The sequence below is a fragment of the Sarcophilus harrisii genome, chromosome 3, assembly GCF_902635505.1.
Source record: "Sarcophilus harrisii chromosome 3, mSarHar1.11, whole genome shotgun sequence".
Taxonomy (NCBI): Eukaryota; Metazoa; Chordata; class Mammalia; order Dasyuromorphia; family Dasyuridae; genus Sarcophilus; species Sarcophilus harrisii.
In genome coordinates, this window is record NC_045428.1 from 467,501,829 (window position 1) to 467,519,913 (window position 18,085).

Genomic DNA, 18,085 nt, shown 5'->3' on the forward strand with positions numbered 1-18,085 from the left:
GAAAAACAAAGAAGGAAAGAAAAACAAAGAAAGAAAAACAAAGAAAGTTAAGAAAAAAGAAAGAAAAACAAAGAAAGTTAAGAAAGAAAGAAAAACAAAGAAAAAAAAAAAAAAAAGAAAAACAAAGAAAGTTAAGAAAGAAAAACAAAGAAAGAAAAAAGAAAGAAAAACAAAGAAAGTTAAGAAAGAAAGAAAAACAAAGAAAGTTAAGAAAGAAAGAAAAACAAAGAAAGAAAAAAAATAAAGAAAGTTAAAAAAGAAAGAAAAACAAAGAAAGTTAAGAAAGAAAAACAAGGAAAGTTAAGAAAGAAAAACAAAGAAAGTTACAAAAGAAAGAAAAACAAAGAAAGAAAAACAAAGAAAGTTAAGAAAAAAAGAAAGAAAAACAAAGAAAGTTAAGAAAGAAAAACAAAGAAAGTTAAAAAAGAAAAACAAAGAAAGAAAAAAAGAAAGAAAAACAAAGAAAGTTAAGAAAGAAAGAAAAACAAAGAAAGTTAAGAAAGAAAGAAAAACAAAGAAAGTTAAGAAAGAAAGAAAAACAAAGAAAGTTAAGAAAGAAAGAAAAACAAAGTTAAGAAAGAAAGAAAAACAAAGAAAGTTAAGAAAAGAAAGAAAAACAAAGTTAAGAAAAAAGAAAGAAAAACAAAGAAAGTTAAGAAAGAAAGAAAAAGAAAGTTAAAAAAGAAAAACAAAGAAAAAAAAAAAGAAAAAAAAACAAAGAAAGTTAAGAAAGAAAAGCAAAGAAAGTTAAAGAAAAACAAAGAAAGAAAAAAGAAAGAAAAACAAAGAAAGTTAAGAAAGAAAGAAAAAAAAACAAAGAAAGTTAAGAAAGAAAAACAAAGAAAGAAAAAGAAAGAAAGTTAAGAAAGAAAAACAAAGTTAAGAAAGAAAAACAAAGAAAGTTAAGAAAAAAAGAAAGAAAAACAAAGAAAGTTAAGAAAGAAAGAAAAACAAAGAAAGAAAAAAGAGAAAAATAAAGTTAAGAAAAAAAGAAAGAAAAACAAAGAAAGTTAAGAAAAAAACAAAGAAAGTTAAGAAAAAAAGAAAGAAAAAGAAAGTTAAGAAAGAAAAACAAAGAAAGTTAAAAAAGAAAAACAGAGAAAAAAAGAAAGAAAAACAAAGAAAGTTAAGAAAAAAAAACAAAGAAAGTTAAAAAAGAAAAACAAAGAAAGTTAAGAAAGAAAAACAAAGAAAGTTAAGAAAGAAAAACAAAGAAAGTTAAGAAAGAAAGAAAGAAAGAAAGAAAGAAAGAAAGAAAGAAAGAAAGAAAGAAAGAAAGAACTGAATGTACAGTCTGAGCATGGCTCTCTTCAATGAGATGATTCAAACCGATTCCAAGCGTTCAGTGATGAGCCATCTCCCCCCAGAGAGAGGATACGCGGACCGCCACATAGCACCCTCACTCTTTCTGTTGTTCGCTTGCACTTTGTTTCCTTTCCCATTTTTTTCTCCTTGATCCAATTTTTCTTGTGCAACAAGATAACTGTATAAACATGTCTACATATATTGGATTAGACAAAACTTTCAACACATTTAACATGTACTGGACTCCCTGCCGTCTGGGGGAGGAAGTGGGGGGAAGAGGGGAAAAGTTGGAACACAAGGTTCTGCAAGGGTCAAAGTTGAAAAATTACCCATGCATGTGTTTTGCAAATAAAAAGCTTTAATTAAAAAAAAAAAGGGATGCACAAGCTAAAGCCTCTGAGCAGGTGCTGGGACGCTCTGGCCGGGAATCGGAGAAAGGCTTCCCGACTGGCGCAGGGCTGGGTGGGGCCGGGCCCCGAGGCTCCCAAGGGGCGGGGTTGGGGTTCGGGGCGGAATCGAGCAGGAGGTGGGGTCTGGCTTGGGCCGGAATCCACGTGAGGCGGAGGAAAGCTGCTCCCAACCCCGCGCCGCTGCCGCTGCGCCTGGAGGAGGACGTTTGAGGTGGCCGCTCTCCCGCCCCGGGTAGGGTCTGCCCACAGCCTTGCTAAGGGATCAGAAGGGCCACCGCGGCTTCCTGCTCCGCTTGGAGGAGCCCTTGGGACTTTGGCGCCTCCGGGAGGGGGTGCGCCCCCACCCTCGCCTGTCCCCCGCCCTTACCAGGCCTGGGTGCGCCCTTGGGCATCCTTTGGCCAAGCTTCCCTGCAGCCCCGTGCGCCCGGCCACAAGTCCCTGGGTAGACTCCCCCTTATCTCCTCTGGGACCACCCCTTCCCCGCTCCCATTTGCGCTCGGCCTCTTTCTCGCCCCCCTCCCCCCAAGCACCTTCCCTTTTTAAATGGCCATAATCATGTATTCTGGGGTCACTGTATTAATTACGCTTTGATGATTTGCCCTTTTTCTACCTTTGCATGCCCAGATGCCCATTTTTCGGGCGAGCAAACAAAGGCCTAGAGAAGCCTGGATGCACGCGGGAGGTGTGTGAGACTCCCTCCCCTCTCCCCCTTTTAGAATCTCTCCCTCCTCTCTGCTTCTCTCCCGTACCCCCTCCCCTTCTTCTCCAGGACAGAGCTTGGAAGCCTCAGTACCGGGCGCCTTTATTCATTGTGGGGTCGTCAGCTCTTAGGAAAAAAAAGCCAGGGTGCCAGATGCAGATCTGACTCCTCATTAAATTGCCTTCCAGACCACCATGACCGGGAGAGCCAGAGTTAAAGCCCGCGGGTCCTGCCGGGGTCAGGAACCCCACCCGCTGGAACCGCCACAGTCTTCCTCCGGGGTCTGTATCAGCTTTATTGGAGATGTGTTTGCTTTCTGACTTTTCCGCCCAGATTTCTCTCCAGAAACTATTCCCTTTTTGATTCCATCTTCCCCTTCCTTTTTACTGATGTATTAACCGTTTTTTAAAGTGCACTAAACCGTCGAGCTAAATTATAAAAAAATTAGTATTCAGGATCCTCATAGCAATCCCACATGGAGAACTAGAGAGGGACCTTAAAAGTCGTCCTGTCCGACAAGATCATTTTGCAGAAGAGGACCTGAGAGGTGCAGGCACTTGATTAGGATCACCCAGTTAGTAAGTGGCAGAACCACTATTTAGAATAGGGACGCTAACTTCTCCAGTTGCAGATCTGGCACTCTTCTTATTACCTCTCCCAATGGGGCTGTCATTACTAAGCTGAAGAATCTGCCTTTTATCTTTGAGCAGGAGTTTTTAACCGTTTTTTGTCATGGGCCTCTTGCAATCTGAAGAAACCCAAAGAGCCCTTCTCAGAGAAAGGGCTTTAAATGCTTAAAATAACATATACAAGAATGCAAAGGATAATCATATTATTGAAACATTTGTGAACTTATTTTTGTATATAAAGCAAAACCTTGTGATGAACATATTGTTTAATTAATAGCTTTTTTATTTCCAAAATACATGCAAAGAAAGCTTTTGCTCTTGCACAATCTTGAGTTCCAAAATTTTCTCCCTTCCTTCTGCCCTCTCCCCTAGATTGCAAGGAATCCAATATAGTTAAACATGTGCATGATTTGTTAATTTTTATTATCTGAATGAAGGAATGCATGTGTTTATTTTAAGGAGTCACTTAGACTAGACAGTGGGGCTTGGATTTTTAGTTTGTGTCTCACAGAGTTTTAATGTTATGTTTAAGTATCAGTTACAAAATATAAGAAAATACAATTATGGGTACTTAGAATTTCAGAGCAGTTGGGTGTGTATTGGAAAGAGTGCTGGGCTTCAAACATTCCCTGGTAGTGTGAATCTGGGCAAATCCTTATTCCCATTTAGCTCAGTTTCCTCATCTGTAAAATGAGATGGAGAAAGAAATGGCAAGCCATTCCAGTATCTTTGCCAAGAAAACCCTAAATGGGGTCATGAAGAATTGGGCAGGACTGAAATAGCATAAAATGATTTATCGGAGTTAGGTCCTGCAGGAGGAGATAGAAAATTCAGATAAAACAACCCTTGTCTCCATAAACCTTATAGGGTGCCGCTTTTACAGTGACTCACACGGCAACTTAATGTTTACAAAGCAATTTTCCTTGCAGTAATTGTCAGACAGATAACAAAAACATAATTATCCCCATCTTGAGATCTAGGGAGTAGAAGGGCCAGAGAGCTGTGTTTTTTTTTCATATATCCTGAAGGCGTCCCAGAGGTTATAGAATAATAATTTTGGAGCTAGAGGAGACTTCAGTGATCATAGAGTTCAAACCCTTCATTTTACAGATGAAGAATACAGATGAACAGCGCTTTTCCCCTTTCTTCCTAATCCTCCCCTCTCTGGAAGCAGAAGAGATTTGCTTATTGCTATAAGCAGTAAGTAATGGATTTGAGATTATAACTGATAGCCTCTTTTAAATCAAATTTTCTGCTTTCCCCACTACAATAGCCCATTTAGTCTAACCCAAATTCAGTAATAATTTTCTACAACTTATCTAGCAGCTAGTCTAAGTTGAAATGCTTTCAGAAATTTGCCTATTGTCCCACAGGTCTCCTTGGCTCATGCTTCTTGACTCCAGTGTACCTTCCTATTCAGTTCTTCACCCCCTTCTTATTCCTTTTTCCCCCTTTCTATGTTAGCAGAGAATCAGCATGGGGTAGAGTGGTGAAAGCCAATCTTGGAATTTCAAAAAGATTTAGTTCAAGTACTAACACAAATAGTGCCTCTTGTGCCTCTGACACATTATCCTGTGATTCTTGGCAAATTTTAGTACTTTAGGAAATTATTATTACTAAGTTGCAGAGAGAAGGTACCAACCTACATTGATAGATGATTGATAGAAGATTGGTAATAACTTGCAGGGAGTTACCTGCTCCAGTGAGATCACATTTCTTATCTTGTCCTTTACATATGTGTGTGTATATGTTTGTGTTTTCACCAAGTCCTATATGAACCCTGAAATCACATCTGCTGAAATGTGAATGTTATCTTAGGTTCATTAAGGACATGTTTAGTCTTCGTGATAACTTTTCCTTGTCCTATTGGTTAAAGTCAGCAAGATCATCTTCCATCATGGAGGTTGGTTATGTTTCCTGTATCCTTTTCTTCTATTTCTTCCCTTTTGGACAAGCCTGGGATCATCTTTCCTCATCTTTTTTTCCCCTTCCCCAATCATTTAACAAATACTAATAACCTGCTGTTTGTTAAGCACTGTGTTAGTTTCTGGGAATACAAATACCAAGAATAAAATAGTCCTTATAGTAAGGAGCTCACATTCTAATGAGAGATAAAGCAGCAAGAACATATATATGTATTGGATTGCTTGCTGTCTAGGGGAGAGATGGGAGAGAAGGGAAGGAGAAAAATTTGGAACACAAGGTTTTTCAAGGGTAAATGCTGAAAACTGTACTACACACACACACACACACACAAGTTAAATTCAAGGTTAGGAGGGAGACCCGGAGCATTTAAGTTCAGGAAAGATGCATTAAGAAGATAGTTTTTGGGCTGCATCTTAAAGGAAGAAAGTGGCTCTAAGAGTTGGAAATAAGGAGAGTGTCCTGTTCTTGAGGCTATTTGTCCTTCCTTTTATTTTTAATTAAATTTTTTTTATTTTCAAAACATATGCATGGATAATTTTTCAACACTGACTCTTACAAAAGCTTACCAGAATTTCCCTTTCTTCTCCCCATATCCCCTTCCCTAGATTTTCCTTCCTTTTTGAAGAGGACCACTGACATCTTGGGGTGGTGGCTTGACTTGTGAGTTGCACTGAAGCAAGACTGAGTTGCACAGTAATCCTCATTCTCCCGAGTCAGACTCTGAGCTGCCCTAGGCCCTGCTTTGGCTGTCTTAATGGGCGCTGAAACAAATTGTTCTCACCCATTCTGTGTGGGAAAGTCTTCTCCTACTTGAGGCATGCAGGAAGGCCAGGACAAAGGCAGAGAGATAAGAGTGTTATGTATAGGGAACAGAAAGAGACAGTTTGGCTGGATGGCAGGCTTTGGAGCTGCAATAATATAAAACTGGTGCTGAAAAGATGGGTTGGGGCCAGATTGTGTAGGGCTTTAAAAGTTAGAGGTGTCTCTGCAATTACGTGGTCAGAGCAAGGCTTAAGGAAATACAGACAGTGGTGGGTCGGGTGGTCAAGAGGAGAAGGGACAGGACCCATTAGGAAGCAGATGGGAGGAGATGGACCAAGGTAGCTGAGGGTGGAGATAAGTGGAAGAATATGAGAGATGTTGTGGAGTTAGAAATAGCAAGAGTTAGCAACTCATTAGATGCTTGGGGTAACACAGAGAGCAAGATGTTGTTGTCTCTCTTTTCCATTTAATACTTTTTATAGTTATTTTTATTTAGGCCATGGCCTTTCTACTAGAAAGCTTTTGGGGGCAAGGCATTGTGTGTTTAGCTTTCTATCTCTCCCAGAATGGTGCTTTGGCTTTTATAAATAGTGGATGAATTAACTGTTGATATTTGTGACTACAAGGACATTGTACTTTGTGGACAAAGTGCCAAAATTTCTTTTTTGTCAAATTCTGCCTCAAATTCTTTTTTTTTTTAAAAGCTTTTTATGTTCAAAACATAAGCATAGATACTTTTCAACATTCATCCTTGCAAAACTCTGTGTTCCAATTTTTTTTCTCTCTCCTCTAGATGGCATATATGTTAAACACTTGAAATTCTTCCATATATATTTCTAGTTATCTTGCTGCACAAGAAAAATCAGATCAAAAAGGGGAAAAAATGAGAAGGAAAACAAAATGCAAGCAAGCAACAACAGAAAAAGTGAAAATGCTATGTTGTGATCCACACTCAGTCCCCATAGTCCTCTCTCTGGGGGCAGATGGCTCTCTCCATCATAAGACCATTGGAACCCTCTATCTCAATTTCTTAAAGAAAGACTTTGTCTGTTTCAGAATCATCCTACTGTGAGAGACAGTGAAGCTTCAATCAGCACCAATCTGGAAACCGGTAGGATTCACATAAATGTTAAGGGGGGTTAGTCAAACCCTTGAGACACTATTTTGAAGCAGTACCCCTACCCTGAATCTGTGAGGAAGTGGGAGCAGACCACTCTTCAGGCAAAAAGCCCCTCTCTAGGATATACATTTAATCTTTTCTCCAGGATTCTCCTGTGGTAGACTAAAACTTTTAGGAGTTTAGGAGTGCCTCTGGCATCCCATAAACCTAGCTTCCCTGCCTTCCTGGCAAAGATGGGCCGACCTTATAAAGTAGTGTTATATATCTAAATTTCTCAAATTTTTGTTTGTTTGAATAAGTTAGATGTTCTTGTATGGTGTGTGGCTATATATAATGCAAGTGTTAGAAACTTAGAAACCTTAGTACCTAAGATTTCCAATCATGGTTAGAGTATTGCCATTATTGGCTACAATGTTCTCCAGGATCTCCTCATTTCACATCAGTTCATTTGGTCTTCCCAGGTTTTTCTGAGTCTATGCCTTTCATCATTTCTTTTAGCACAATAGTATATTCCATGACAATCATATATCACAACTTGTTTGTCCTTTGGTTGATGGGTATTTCCTCAGTTTCTACTTCTTTGCTACCATGAAAAGAGCTGCTATAGATATTTTTTGTACTTAATGGGGCTTTCTCTTTCATTTCCCTGTTTTTCAAGCTAAGGTAGGCTAGAATAAAAATACACTTTGCCTGTTTGACTTACCTAGCAATGTTTGCTACCAACTCTAATTTGGATTTTGGGATCTGCATAAATTCCTATGAATGATCATATCTGGGACAGTGGACATACCCTTTAGTTGTGTGTTTGGGGATAGATTGTCACCAATCTAAGTCAGTTATTTATGTGTGCATGTTAGTCTTCCTGATAGAATGTAAAGTTCTTGAGGAGACACACATTAAATATTTGGCTTTGTACCAGCTCCTAATAAATGCTTAATAAATGCCTACTGGCTGTTAATATGAGAGTATTGTTGCTAATCTCACTTGCTCTCATGGGTAAGGAGATGTGAGGGATAAAATTTACTGGTCTTTCATGAATGGACATATAACAGTGACAAGTTTATTAGTATACCAGACTGAAGCTGGCCACAATCTCTCTTATTCTCCATTTGAAACTGAATCTTGGAGAAAATAACATACGAGTAGAATGCAGGGAAATGAAACAGTTATTTCAACTTTAAATGAGAGAATTAAATTTTTAAATTTTACTGAATTGTGTAAGCAAACATGGCACAGGAAGTTGTAAAATTTGCATTTTAGGCCCAGGGTCTCTCTTGTTTCTCATTTACAGATGACTAAAGATTTTTCAGGTGCTTATGTTTTACTCATTTTCAGACAATTGAAAATGCCTTAGTCAGTAAACATTTATTAAACACAGACACTGTGCTGAGTTTTGGGTAGAGCAAAAAATACTTCAGGTCCTCAAGGAATTTGCAAGCTACTAGAGGAGAAGACAAAAAAAATGCACAGAAAAAGTTATTTACGGGATAAATAGGAAATAATTGGAAGATGGAAGGTGTCAGAATTAAGAAGGTTGGGAAAGGTTTTCTATTGAAGATAAAATTGTAGATGGGATTTCTAGGAAGCCAGGGAGGGCAATAGGCGGAGATAAAGAGATGAGGAGGGAGCAGTCAGAGAAAATGCTCAGAGCCAAGAGATGAAATGTCTCCTTTGTGGAGTAGCCAGGAGGTCTGTATCAAAGGGGAAATGGTGGGGAGTGAGGTGTAAAAAGACTGGAAAGAGAGGTGACAATTCCCAGCAAAGACTTTGGTGAATTCATAGCTTGTTATTAGCAAATGTAGGCAAACTTTATGTGCCACATTGCTATGATCATGAATTTTCTTGGTAAGGGATTTTTTTCCCCATGTGCAGCTCCAAATAACCTGACTAGAGTGAGAACTGGCATTTTAGCACTTTGAAATGAAAATATTTGATTCCCATTTCAGTCAAAGAAGGTGTATCTGCTGGAGATTGGAATGCATGTACTCTTATCCAGAGAAGAGGGAAAACCTGGAATAATTTTCTGGAACTGGGAATCCACACCAGGGAGAAGTTGGCCCATGTCAAAGACTGTAAAACAGGTATAAAGCCTTCATGTAGTGCCCTTTTTTTATTGGTAATTCATTTAATACAAGGGAAGAATTTTTGCGTTACTTACTGCCCCAGACTTCTTCTATCTAAATGCGCGTGCCCACATTGGGTACTTTTCTTTTCTGTAAAATTGGTTTAATTATTGTTAGTTAAAACTTCCGTTACAGAAGGAATTTGTATTTTTTTGAATGTCATAGAGTCCTTTAACAATCTTATGAAGTCTATAACTTCCTTCTCAGCATAGTCTTTAAATACATAAAATATGTAAGATTACACAGGAAACTAATTATGTTGAAGTGTAATTATCATATTATTTAAAGAAATCCCCAGATCCCATGTTGAGAATGTCTACTCGAATAACTGTGGACACATCATTTCTTTTTACTGGGCCTTAATTTCCGATATCTAAAATTACCTTTAGCATTTCTTTGTTCAGAATTCTGTGATTCTACACTTAGTTATTGTATTCTCCTTTTATACATGATTTATTTATCTTCACCTCTCACTTGTTTTATTTTGGTGCATGGAATATAACTCTTGGGGAATGCTTTTTCCTCATTTATGATATTAACTCAGACCCTCTGGTGCTTTCCAGCTGTGGGGGTTCTAAAATTCCTTGGGTGTTAGTAATTCTGTTAAGGGTAAGATGGTTTAATTTTTGTTTAAACAAACACACGCAAATATGTTTCCTTTTTCTCAGGTTCCAGTGGTGCACCGGTGAAACTGGTCACTAACCTCTTTAATCTAGGTTTGCCCAGAGAATGGCATCTCTTCCAGTATCATGTGACATTCAATCCAGAGTTAGCATCCAAGCGACTGAGAATTGCTTTGCTTTACAATCACAATAAATTTCTGAAAAAGACCAAAGTCTTTGATGGTACCATGCTTTTTCTCTCAGAAAGCCTAGAAGAAAAGGTATAGTATGATTCCTTTTTTTTCATCACTGTGTATTGTTATTCATTTCTCAATTGAAAGCATCTAGTTTGAGTTAAAAAAAAAAGAAAATTGTAAATAGTTTTAGACTCATGTATTAGAAACACAAATAGCCTCCTCTTTTTCCCATTTGTGGGGGATTTGTAGTGGAGGGAAGAAGCCAGATGCCTCTTAAGCATACTCCCTTTTTCTTGATTACTTGCTATGTACCTGCCAGCTAAAAACCTTCTTGATTAAAGCCTCACACCCACTTAGCCTTATCTTTTTGTATTTATTTGCTTCAGTTTTATTTGCACAAGGTGTTTTTTGAGGAAAGAACCATATTTTTCTGAAATAAGCATCAAGTTTAATACCCTTAATATATGCTGTTGCTTATTTCTTACTTCTAACAAATTCATGAATTAGTAATTGATCCTTTGTTTAAATATAACAGTCTCAGATTTTACAATTGTCTTCTCCCCAAGACTTTTCTCTGGTTTTTAAAAAAGGAATTGGTAACATTTCTGAGGTATTTATTATGAAAATTCAGTGCCTCAAATGTGATTATATTGCTCATGTTACTTGTTACTTCTAATCTTTTGTTTTTGAAATAAGCAAGCATACTGGAATGGATGTTTAGATATCAGTTTTGGATTTGTCACTTGCTAGCCAGGAGCAGCAACTCACTTATTATTCCTAAGTTTCACCTTAAAAGTATTACTCTTACTACTCAACTCACTGGGTTGTAATGATGTTCAAATAAGAAAGGGTATTTGAAAATGCTTTGCAACTGGAAAGTGTGGTGTAAATCACATTTATTCTTATTACAATTACAGTATATCCTTTATAAAAAGAGAACCTATTTCTAGAGAAAAACTAAAGCAAGGATATTATATTCAGATTTGTAGCACAGTAGACAGAACACTAGTCCTGGAATCAAATCTGTTTTCCATCATTTATTTACTAGCTATGTTGTCCTAGGCAAATCAGTTAGCCTGACTCAGACTCATTTAATTCAACTAATAGTCTCTACTTCACAGGGTTTTTGTGAGGAATAAATGAGATAATATTGTCTTATGAAGTTAGTGCTTCTCTTTGGTACAGTTTAATTTTTAGGGAGTTTGTTATTTAGGTAAGATTTTGTACCTCTTATGCTAAACTGTTAATTCTTTTTCTAAGTCTCCTCCTAGTTTTCATTTCTTTTCTAGTTCTTTTCTCCATTACTCTCATTTCATTTGTAATTTTAAAACTACTGATACTCATTTGTAGTATAATTTTTAAACTGATCCCGTGAGGAAGCTGGGAGCTTTTTTTAGTTTTGCTTATAGATGTTTTAGAGATTTTATTCTTCTGACTTTTATGTCTTAAGTTTTCCCCAAAATTGCTTTTTTTTTTTTTTTTTTTTGCCTAGTCATTCTTTTGCTCATGTACTCCAGACAACCCAGCTTTCTGACCTAGGTTAGAGCTTTGAGGTCTCAATTTGTGATTCCTGCCCTTCTGATAGATCCCCCTGTGCTGCTTTCCAGAGTAAGAGACTGAGTCTATTCTGTTCTAGGTGATCCTGTGCTCAGGTTTTGAGATACTGATTCTGTATTGAAAATCAAGCTGCTTGGCCTAGTGTGGGACCTGGGTATTTGAATATCTCTGGCAGTCTTCCCATTGTTGGTCCATCTCTGAGTTCTGAATTAGTGCTTCCCAGTGCTGGAGGTGGTAGCTGAAGTTAGGTGTGGGGCTGAGTCCCATAGTCAACTCTATGAGCTTCCTATTTAGTTAGTAATTAACTCTGGGTGTTCTGGCTCCATAGAGTCTGTCATCTCCTTTTCCATGGTTCCTGCTGTGGTTACTTGCCTATGGCTCAGATTTGTGATCTTGGGCTGAAAAGATGACCCCAAAATAGTTTGATTTCTGTTTCATTACTTAGTTTGGTGTTCTTCTTAAATAATTTTTGGAGAATTGTTTATTCTATGGGCCAGAGCGTGATTCTCACATCATAAATTCTATATTCTTTTAGAGAGTAGGAAAAATTGGACTGTTTTCTTTCAAGTTGTTTTCTAGGAAAAGGGAGTTACTTTGAACAACAATAAACATCAAAATTTTTTTTACTGATTGCAGTGAATAATGATGGTTATTAATTATAAACCAGCTCTTGAACTTTTAAAACTCCTAACCTCCTTTCAAGTTGCTTTATATTAAATGTGATGACTATATCTTGTTTCTCTTTCTTAAGATAAAATGTAGAATATTAAACATACAATATTTATTAATATATTTTTTTCTTTTCTTAGGTCACAAAATTGTCAAGTGAAACTCAAAAAGGCACTTATATAGCAATCACTATTACATTAATAAGTGAGCTCCCATCAAGTTCTCCTGTGTGCATTCAATTTTTCAATGTGATCTTCAAAAAGTAAGCTTTTTAAAATAGAAATTTCTTTTAGGTTAATGATGCTTGATCCTGAGTTCCTAAAATTAGAAAATAATTTATAGATAACATTCTGAGTAGTATCATCATTTAGAAGTGTTCTTCCACTTGGTGCTGAAATGAAACTAGTGAAATCTTATGTGTTACTGTGCCTTGTTTTCTATCACAGTATGTTGTTGGTACATGTGTTAAATAGTAAATACCTATTATTGGACAAGCACATTGTCTTGAAATATTTGCTGTGTGATCAGCGATCACAGAAAGGTGATCAGAGAAAGGATTGGCAAAGAAATGGGAAATTTTCACATGCTGTATTGTAAGGATTCATTTAGAGCTCTTTCAGGGTTGGGTTATTTAGATTTGCTCATTAGCTCCCTATCAGTCTAAAAGACTCATATTAGAAAAAAAAATCTTATGCCCAAATGAAAAAAAGCAAGAGAGGATCTCCTGACATTACCTGCCACTGTCCAAAGCAGCTTACCAGAATGGTGCTATTTTCAAGTATTTATACCTTAGAAGTCCACAAACTACAAATCAGTCTGGATTTATTATTTTTTTAGTTGTCTATTCTTAAGAAAATGATGGAAAAATGACAACAATCAGATTAAACATGAAAATGTGTCATGCAGTTGGTTGTTAAAACACTTCTCGGCCTATCTCTGATTGTTAATGATAGAAATAATCACTAAGAATTCTGAGCAACTGGGTGGTGCAGTGGAGAGAACCTTAATCCTGGAGTCAGGAAGAATTGAATTCAAGATCCGGTTTCACTTACTAGCTGTGTTACTCTGGGCAAGTCATTCAATCCTATTTGCATTAGTTTCTTTGACTGTAAAATGAGATAAAGAAGGAAATGGCAAATCACTCCATATCTTTGCAACCTGCCCCACAAAAAAACAAAACTAATCCAGATAAGATCACAAAGAGTTGGACAAGACTGAACAAAAGCAGCCGTCTCTGACATAATTGTGGAATGTATATCAAATATGGATGTTTCCTTATAGGAGCTTATTTATTTATTTATTTTTCCTTATAGGATCTTACGAAAGCTGTCTATGTACCAAATTGGACGGAACTTCTATAGCCCTTCAGATCCAGTGGAAATTCCTCAACACAAGTATGTTATTTGAATTTCTTAGTAATTTAAAACTGTTATCATTTAAGCAGCTTGATAAGTACAGTATATCCCCTGAGATTAGAGATGTCCTATCTCGCATGAGATAAAAATGGATTTAAAAAATTTTTGGTTCTTTACCCTGGCAAATTTTTTTTGAACAATACAAAATCTTTGTTACATTAGCATGTGTTCCAGAAGGAATACCGAAAATGAATTTTATTTGTAAGATAAGGAATAACTGAGACAAAATTATCTTTTATTTCTTATTATGTTTAATTTTCCAACTGAAATGAAGTTAAGGGATCCATGAAATTCAAGGTGAATTCATTTCTTAAATAGACCCTAAAGTAGGAAAATTTACATAGCCAATTAAATTAATGAACTATTTTAAGATGACTGAGGAGTTTTAGATAGGTTTTAGTCCTGAATTGAGAGATACAAAGAAGATAATACCTTAAACCTAGTAATAATTTAATTCTTCAACGTTAAGAAAGTAGGGTCTCTGATGTTACTGGGTATATCAATCAATTAGCATTTATTAAACTCTTTATGTCAAGGCTTAGGTATACACACATATATGTACATATATCTATGTCTATCAATTCATCTATTTATCTGTCGTTCCTATCCTCAAGAAACTTAAATTTCATTTATTTTTTTAAAAAACAACTAGATTTTATTTTTTCATTTACCTTCTCCTCTTCCTACTTTGTCCCCTATTCTGCATCTCCCCTTCCCAATTCAACTTGAATTGGAGTTGTGGCTCTGACTGGGAAGAAAAGGATGTGTAGTTAGGTGATGTCTTTTTTTCTCTCCTTTCCTCGAAATTTCCTTTCTTCTCTCCTTTTCTTTCCTTTTCTCTTTCCTCTCCTCTCCCCCTTTTCTCCTCTCTTTTCACCCTCTCTTCAGAATCAGGAAATTTGTGGTTCCTCCTGCCTCAGTATCACTCTCATTTTTAATAGTCTCATCACCCTCCCCATTTGTTTTCCTGTTTAATTCAATATATTTCTACATTTGTCCATCCATGTGTTTGTGTGTGTGTGTGTGTGTGTGTGTGTGTGTGAATGTGAATGTGCCTATATATTCAACCTGCCTTTGTTTCAGTTAACAGTGAGTGAGTGAGGCTGTTACCCATCACTTCTCCCTATTTATATATTTTTCTTTTCACGCATCTGATTTATGAGAAATTGCAAATCCCACCCTTTCTTATTTCTATATTTTCCCTTTTCTTCCTTAACCAAATCCTCAGAAAAGAATCAAACTACGTCTAGGTTTCAGCTGTTCTTTTTTCTTACTGAACAACTTTGGTATTCTTTGAAGTCATAAATATTCTGAAGTAACTTTTATTTCTTCCTCCCCTCTAAGGAAGTTACCACTCCATCATCATACAGCTCCTCCTTATTATTAAAAAAAAATTGCCTTTCTAAGTTCCTCCTGATTTTTGTGTTTGTATTTCAAAGTTTCTTCTAAGCTACTGGAGAGGGTGCTGTATTTAGAGACAGGGAGACCTGAGTTTAAAACTTTCATGATATAATTACTTTTTCTTTGACCATGGGCAAATCACCTCTGTCCCCCTCAGTTTACTCATTTGCAAAATGGGAGTAATCATAATTCCTCCCTTCCAAATTTTGTGTGAATTAGATGAGATAACATATGTAAAGCTCTTTGCAAACCTGAGAGCACTAGAGTTATGCCTTCCACATTGTAACTTTACCAATTGTGGTTTCGATGTATTGTGGGTCAGTATGAGAAATTAAATGGGAATTTTTCTGGAGTTCTGCAAAAGCCGTAGATGACATATGATGGCTAACAGACAATACAGAAAAAGTTTAGAAACTCAGAAATGCATTAAATATATGTATAGTATTGTACAATAACATCCCAAATCTTACAATAAAGTACAATAAAACACCTTGTAAAAGAAAAAGAAAAAAAAATCAGACTTCTTTTCTGGTGTGAATGTGGGACCCTTTTACCCTTCACAATATGTAAGGGATAACTGTAAATGCTAGTACTTATGTCTTTTGACTTATTATTACTTTGTCAGAAGAAATACTCATACTAGTCAGCGGTCAATCAACAAACATTTATTAAATCACCGCTAAGTACCAGGCACTGTGCTGAGCACTGGGTACTACAACATCGTGTGGTATAGAAGTCTTGTTCAGTCATTTTCAGTCCCTCTCTGATCCCATTTGTGATTTTTTCTTGGCAGTTAAAATGGATAGTTTTTCATTTCCTTCTCATTTTACAGATGAGGAAGGTGAGGCAAACAGAGTTAAGTGACTTGCCCAGGGTCACACATTAGTAAATACCTGAAGTCAGATTTGATTGTAAAGATGAGTCTTCCTGGCTCTAGGTCTAGCACTCTATCCACTGAGCTACCTGGTGGAATCTTAATCTAGTACTCATGAATGATTTTTAAACATTTTAATTTCTTTTTTCCATAAGACTGTCCCTGTGGCCTGGATTTGCCATTTCTGTCTCACAGTTTGAAAATAAGCTCATGTTTACTGCCAATGTGATTCACAAAGTCTTACGTAACGAGACAGTTCTTGAATTCATGAGTGGTCTCTATAACAGAAAGGATAAGTCCCACTTCATAGAAACCTGTGAAAAGGAGTTGCTAGGATGTGTTATTCTCACAAGGTAAGAGTACTTCATTCTTTACTTGGTTCGTTTGGCCCATACTCCCAGTGATTAGTAGATGATGATGATGATGATGATGAGATAATGAACGATGATGATATGATGATAATGATAATGATGATGATATGGTGAATGATAATGAAAGGAGTCAGAGAGCTCCTTTAGGTCCAGCATTGTATCTTCTAAGGTGACAGTTCATTAATCTGATAACTTTTCTATGTAGATATACTGGAGAGCCTACAAAGTTAGGCATGATATGTTATCGTTATTCAGTTGTTTTTCAGTCACATTCTATTCTTCATGGCCCCATTTGGGGTTTTTTGGTGAAGATACTGGAATCGTTTGCCATTTCCTTCCTCAGCTCATTTTACAAATGAGGAAACTGAGGCTTCAGTGACTTACCCAGGGTCATACAGCTAATTAATGTCTGAGGCTGTATTTGAACTTGGGTCCTGTGCACACACTCCTTTGCACCTCCTTGCTGTTCCTGGACATGGTATTGCACTTTTGCATATTGATATTACACTCTTGCATCCCCTGCTACTAGGATGTCAGAGGCTTGTTTGAGCTCAGGAGTCTTGAGCAATAATGCACTAGGTTGAGTGCAAATACTAACTTTGGCTTCAGTGAGATGAATTCTCAAAGCTGGGAAACCACCAGTCAGAAACAGAGCAGGTCATGGATCTTGTGCTGACCAATAGTGAAATCAGGACCCTGAGTGACTGCTATACATCCAGACTGGGTGAGATAAGGACACCTGGGTTCCAAAAAATAAGTAAAGTGTATGTGGCTCCCCATTGACTCTGTGATCAAATATTATTTCATTTTTATCTCATGTTTTTAAAGTTTGTATTTTTTTATTAAAGCTTTTTATTTTCAAAACATGCATGGATAATTTTTCAACATTGACCCTGCAAAACCTCATGTTCCAAATTTTCCCTTCCTTCTATTTTTTGCTAAAATTTTACAATGCATTTTATATTATATATTATATAGAAGTTTATGCATATTATTTATAAATAAATATACAAATACTGGGGTGCTTGCTTAAGAATTTTTTGTTGATGGCATCTACTCTGCCATTGACTGTGCATCCCATTAATAAAAAATCTATGAATATATACTACCCCATCTGTATATTTACTAATTTATAAACTTTACTTAGGTGTTATTGTATAACTCACTTTGCCCAATCCAAAACAAAGATGGGAAGAAGTAATTGTAGGGATTTTACTTAATTGTTACTGCTCTAGAATGTAGAACCTGCCCTCTGAAGGGTGCCTGACATAGTCATAAGATGATCAATTGAGGACGAGGTGAGTATGGTTGCTAGTGGGGCAGAATTTTCTCAGTGGCACTTCCCTAGCTATTGCTATGAGTGTCCTGGTATCAATTAAGCTGTAATAACCATGAAGAACTGAGGCAGAAGGGGTTAGTTTGGAATCTTGCACTGAAAAGGGATAAAATAGGCAAGTCTTGAAGGACAAATGGGTAAATGTGCTTGTGTACATCCCATGATGTACACAGAGATAATGCACGAATGGTGGGGTTTGATCCATATTCTCACACTTTAGCTAATTACAAATTTTTTTAGGGTCATGCTACAGTCCTCTGGGCCCCATTTTGGAGCCTGCTAGTCTGGAGAGTTATTTTAGTGGTACATTGAATTGTCTAGGATCATTTGAACTGTATGTCAGAGGCAAAAACTCTGAATCCTATGTCTTTATTTGTTAAATCTTTGCTGTTTCTTGTTCTCTTGGAAAACTAATTTTTTTTTTTTTTAAAAAGATTCTGATCTTCCCCCAGGTACAATAATAGAACTTACCGGATTGATGATATTGATTGGTCTGTGAAGCCGACTGATACTTTTCAGAAACGGGATGGCACCAAAATCACCTATACTGATTATTATAAGCAGGTATGTAAAAATGATGGCCAGGTAACCATTTATTCTACAACTGAATTGAAAGAGAATTCCTTTGCCTTAAATCTACTGAAAGCACAGTGGATATAATACTGGGTCTGGAGTCAAGAAGACTGA

The 18,085-nt window shown here is 36.7% G+C and overlaps 1 protein-coding gene across 3 annotated transcripts in view; it reads left to right on the forward strand.

Annotated features, from left to right (window-relative positions):
- The first annotated feature begins 1,834 nt into the window (after positions 1-1,834).
- Positions 1,835-18,085, forward strand: part of PIWIL4 (piwi like RNA-mediated gene silencing 4) — a 57,798-nt gene continuing 41,547 nt past the window's right edge. The window contains exons 1-9 of one of the 3 annotated variants that reach the window (XM_031961024.1): positions 1,835-1,947; positions 2,605-2,697; positions 6,790-6,844; positions 8,800-8,934; positions 9,645-9,859; positions 12,142-12,263; positions 13,315-13,395; positions 15,847-16,044; positions 17,851-17,962. In XM_031961024.1, the coding sequence (XP_031816884.1) occupies positions 2,611-2,697; positions 6,790-6,844; positions 8,800-8,934; positions 9,645-9,859; positions 12,142-12,263; positions 13,315-13,395; positions 15,847-16,044; positions 17,851-17,962 (1,005 nt within the window). In that variant the 5' untranslated portion in view covers positions 1,835-1,947; positions 2,605-2,610. Of the gene's footprint in view, positions 1,948-1,967; positions 2,399-2,604; positions 2,698-6,789; positions 6,845-8,799; positions 8,935-9,644; positions 9,860-12,141; positions 12,264-13,314; positions 13,396-15,846; positions 16,045-17,850; positions 17,963-18,085 lie in introns of those variants that run through there. The other 2 variants (XM_031961025.1, XM_023499500.2) reach the window with 2 other exon arrangements.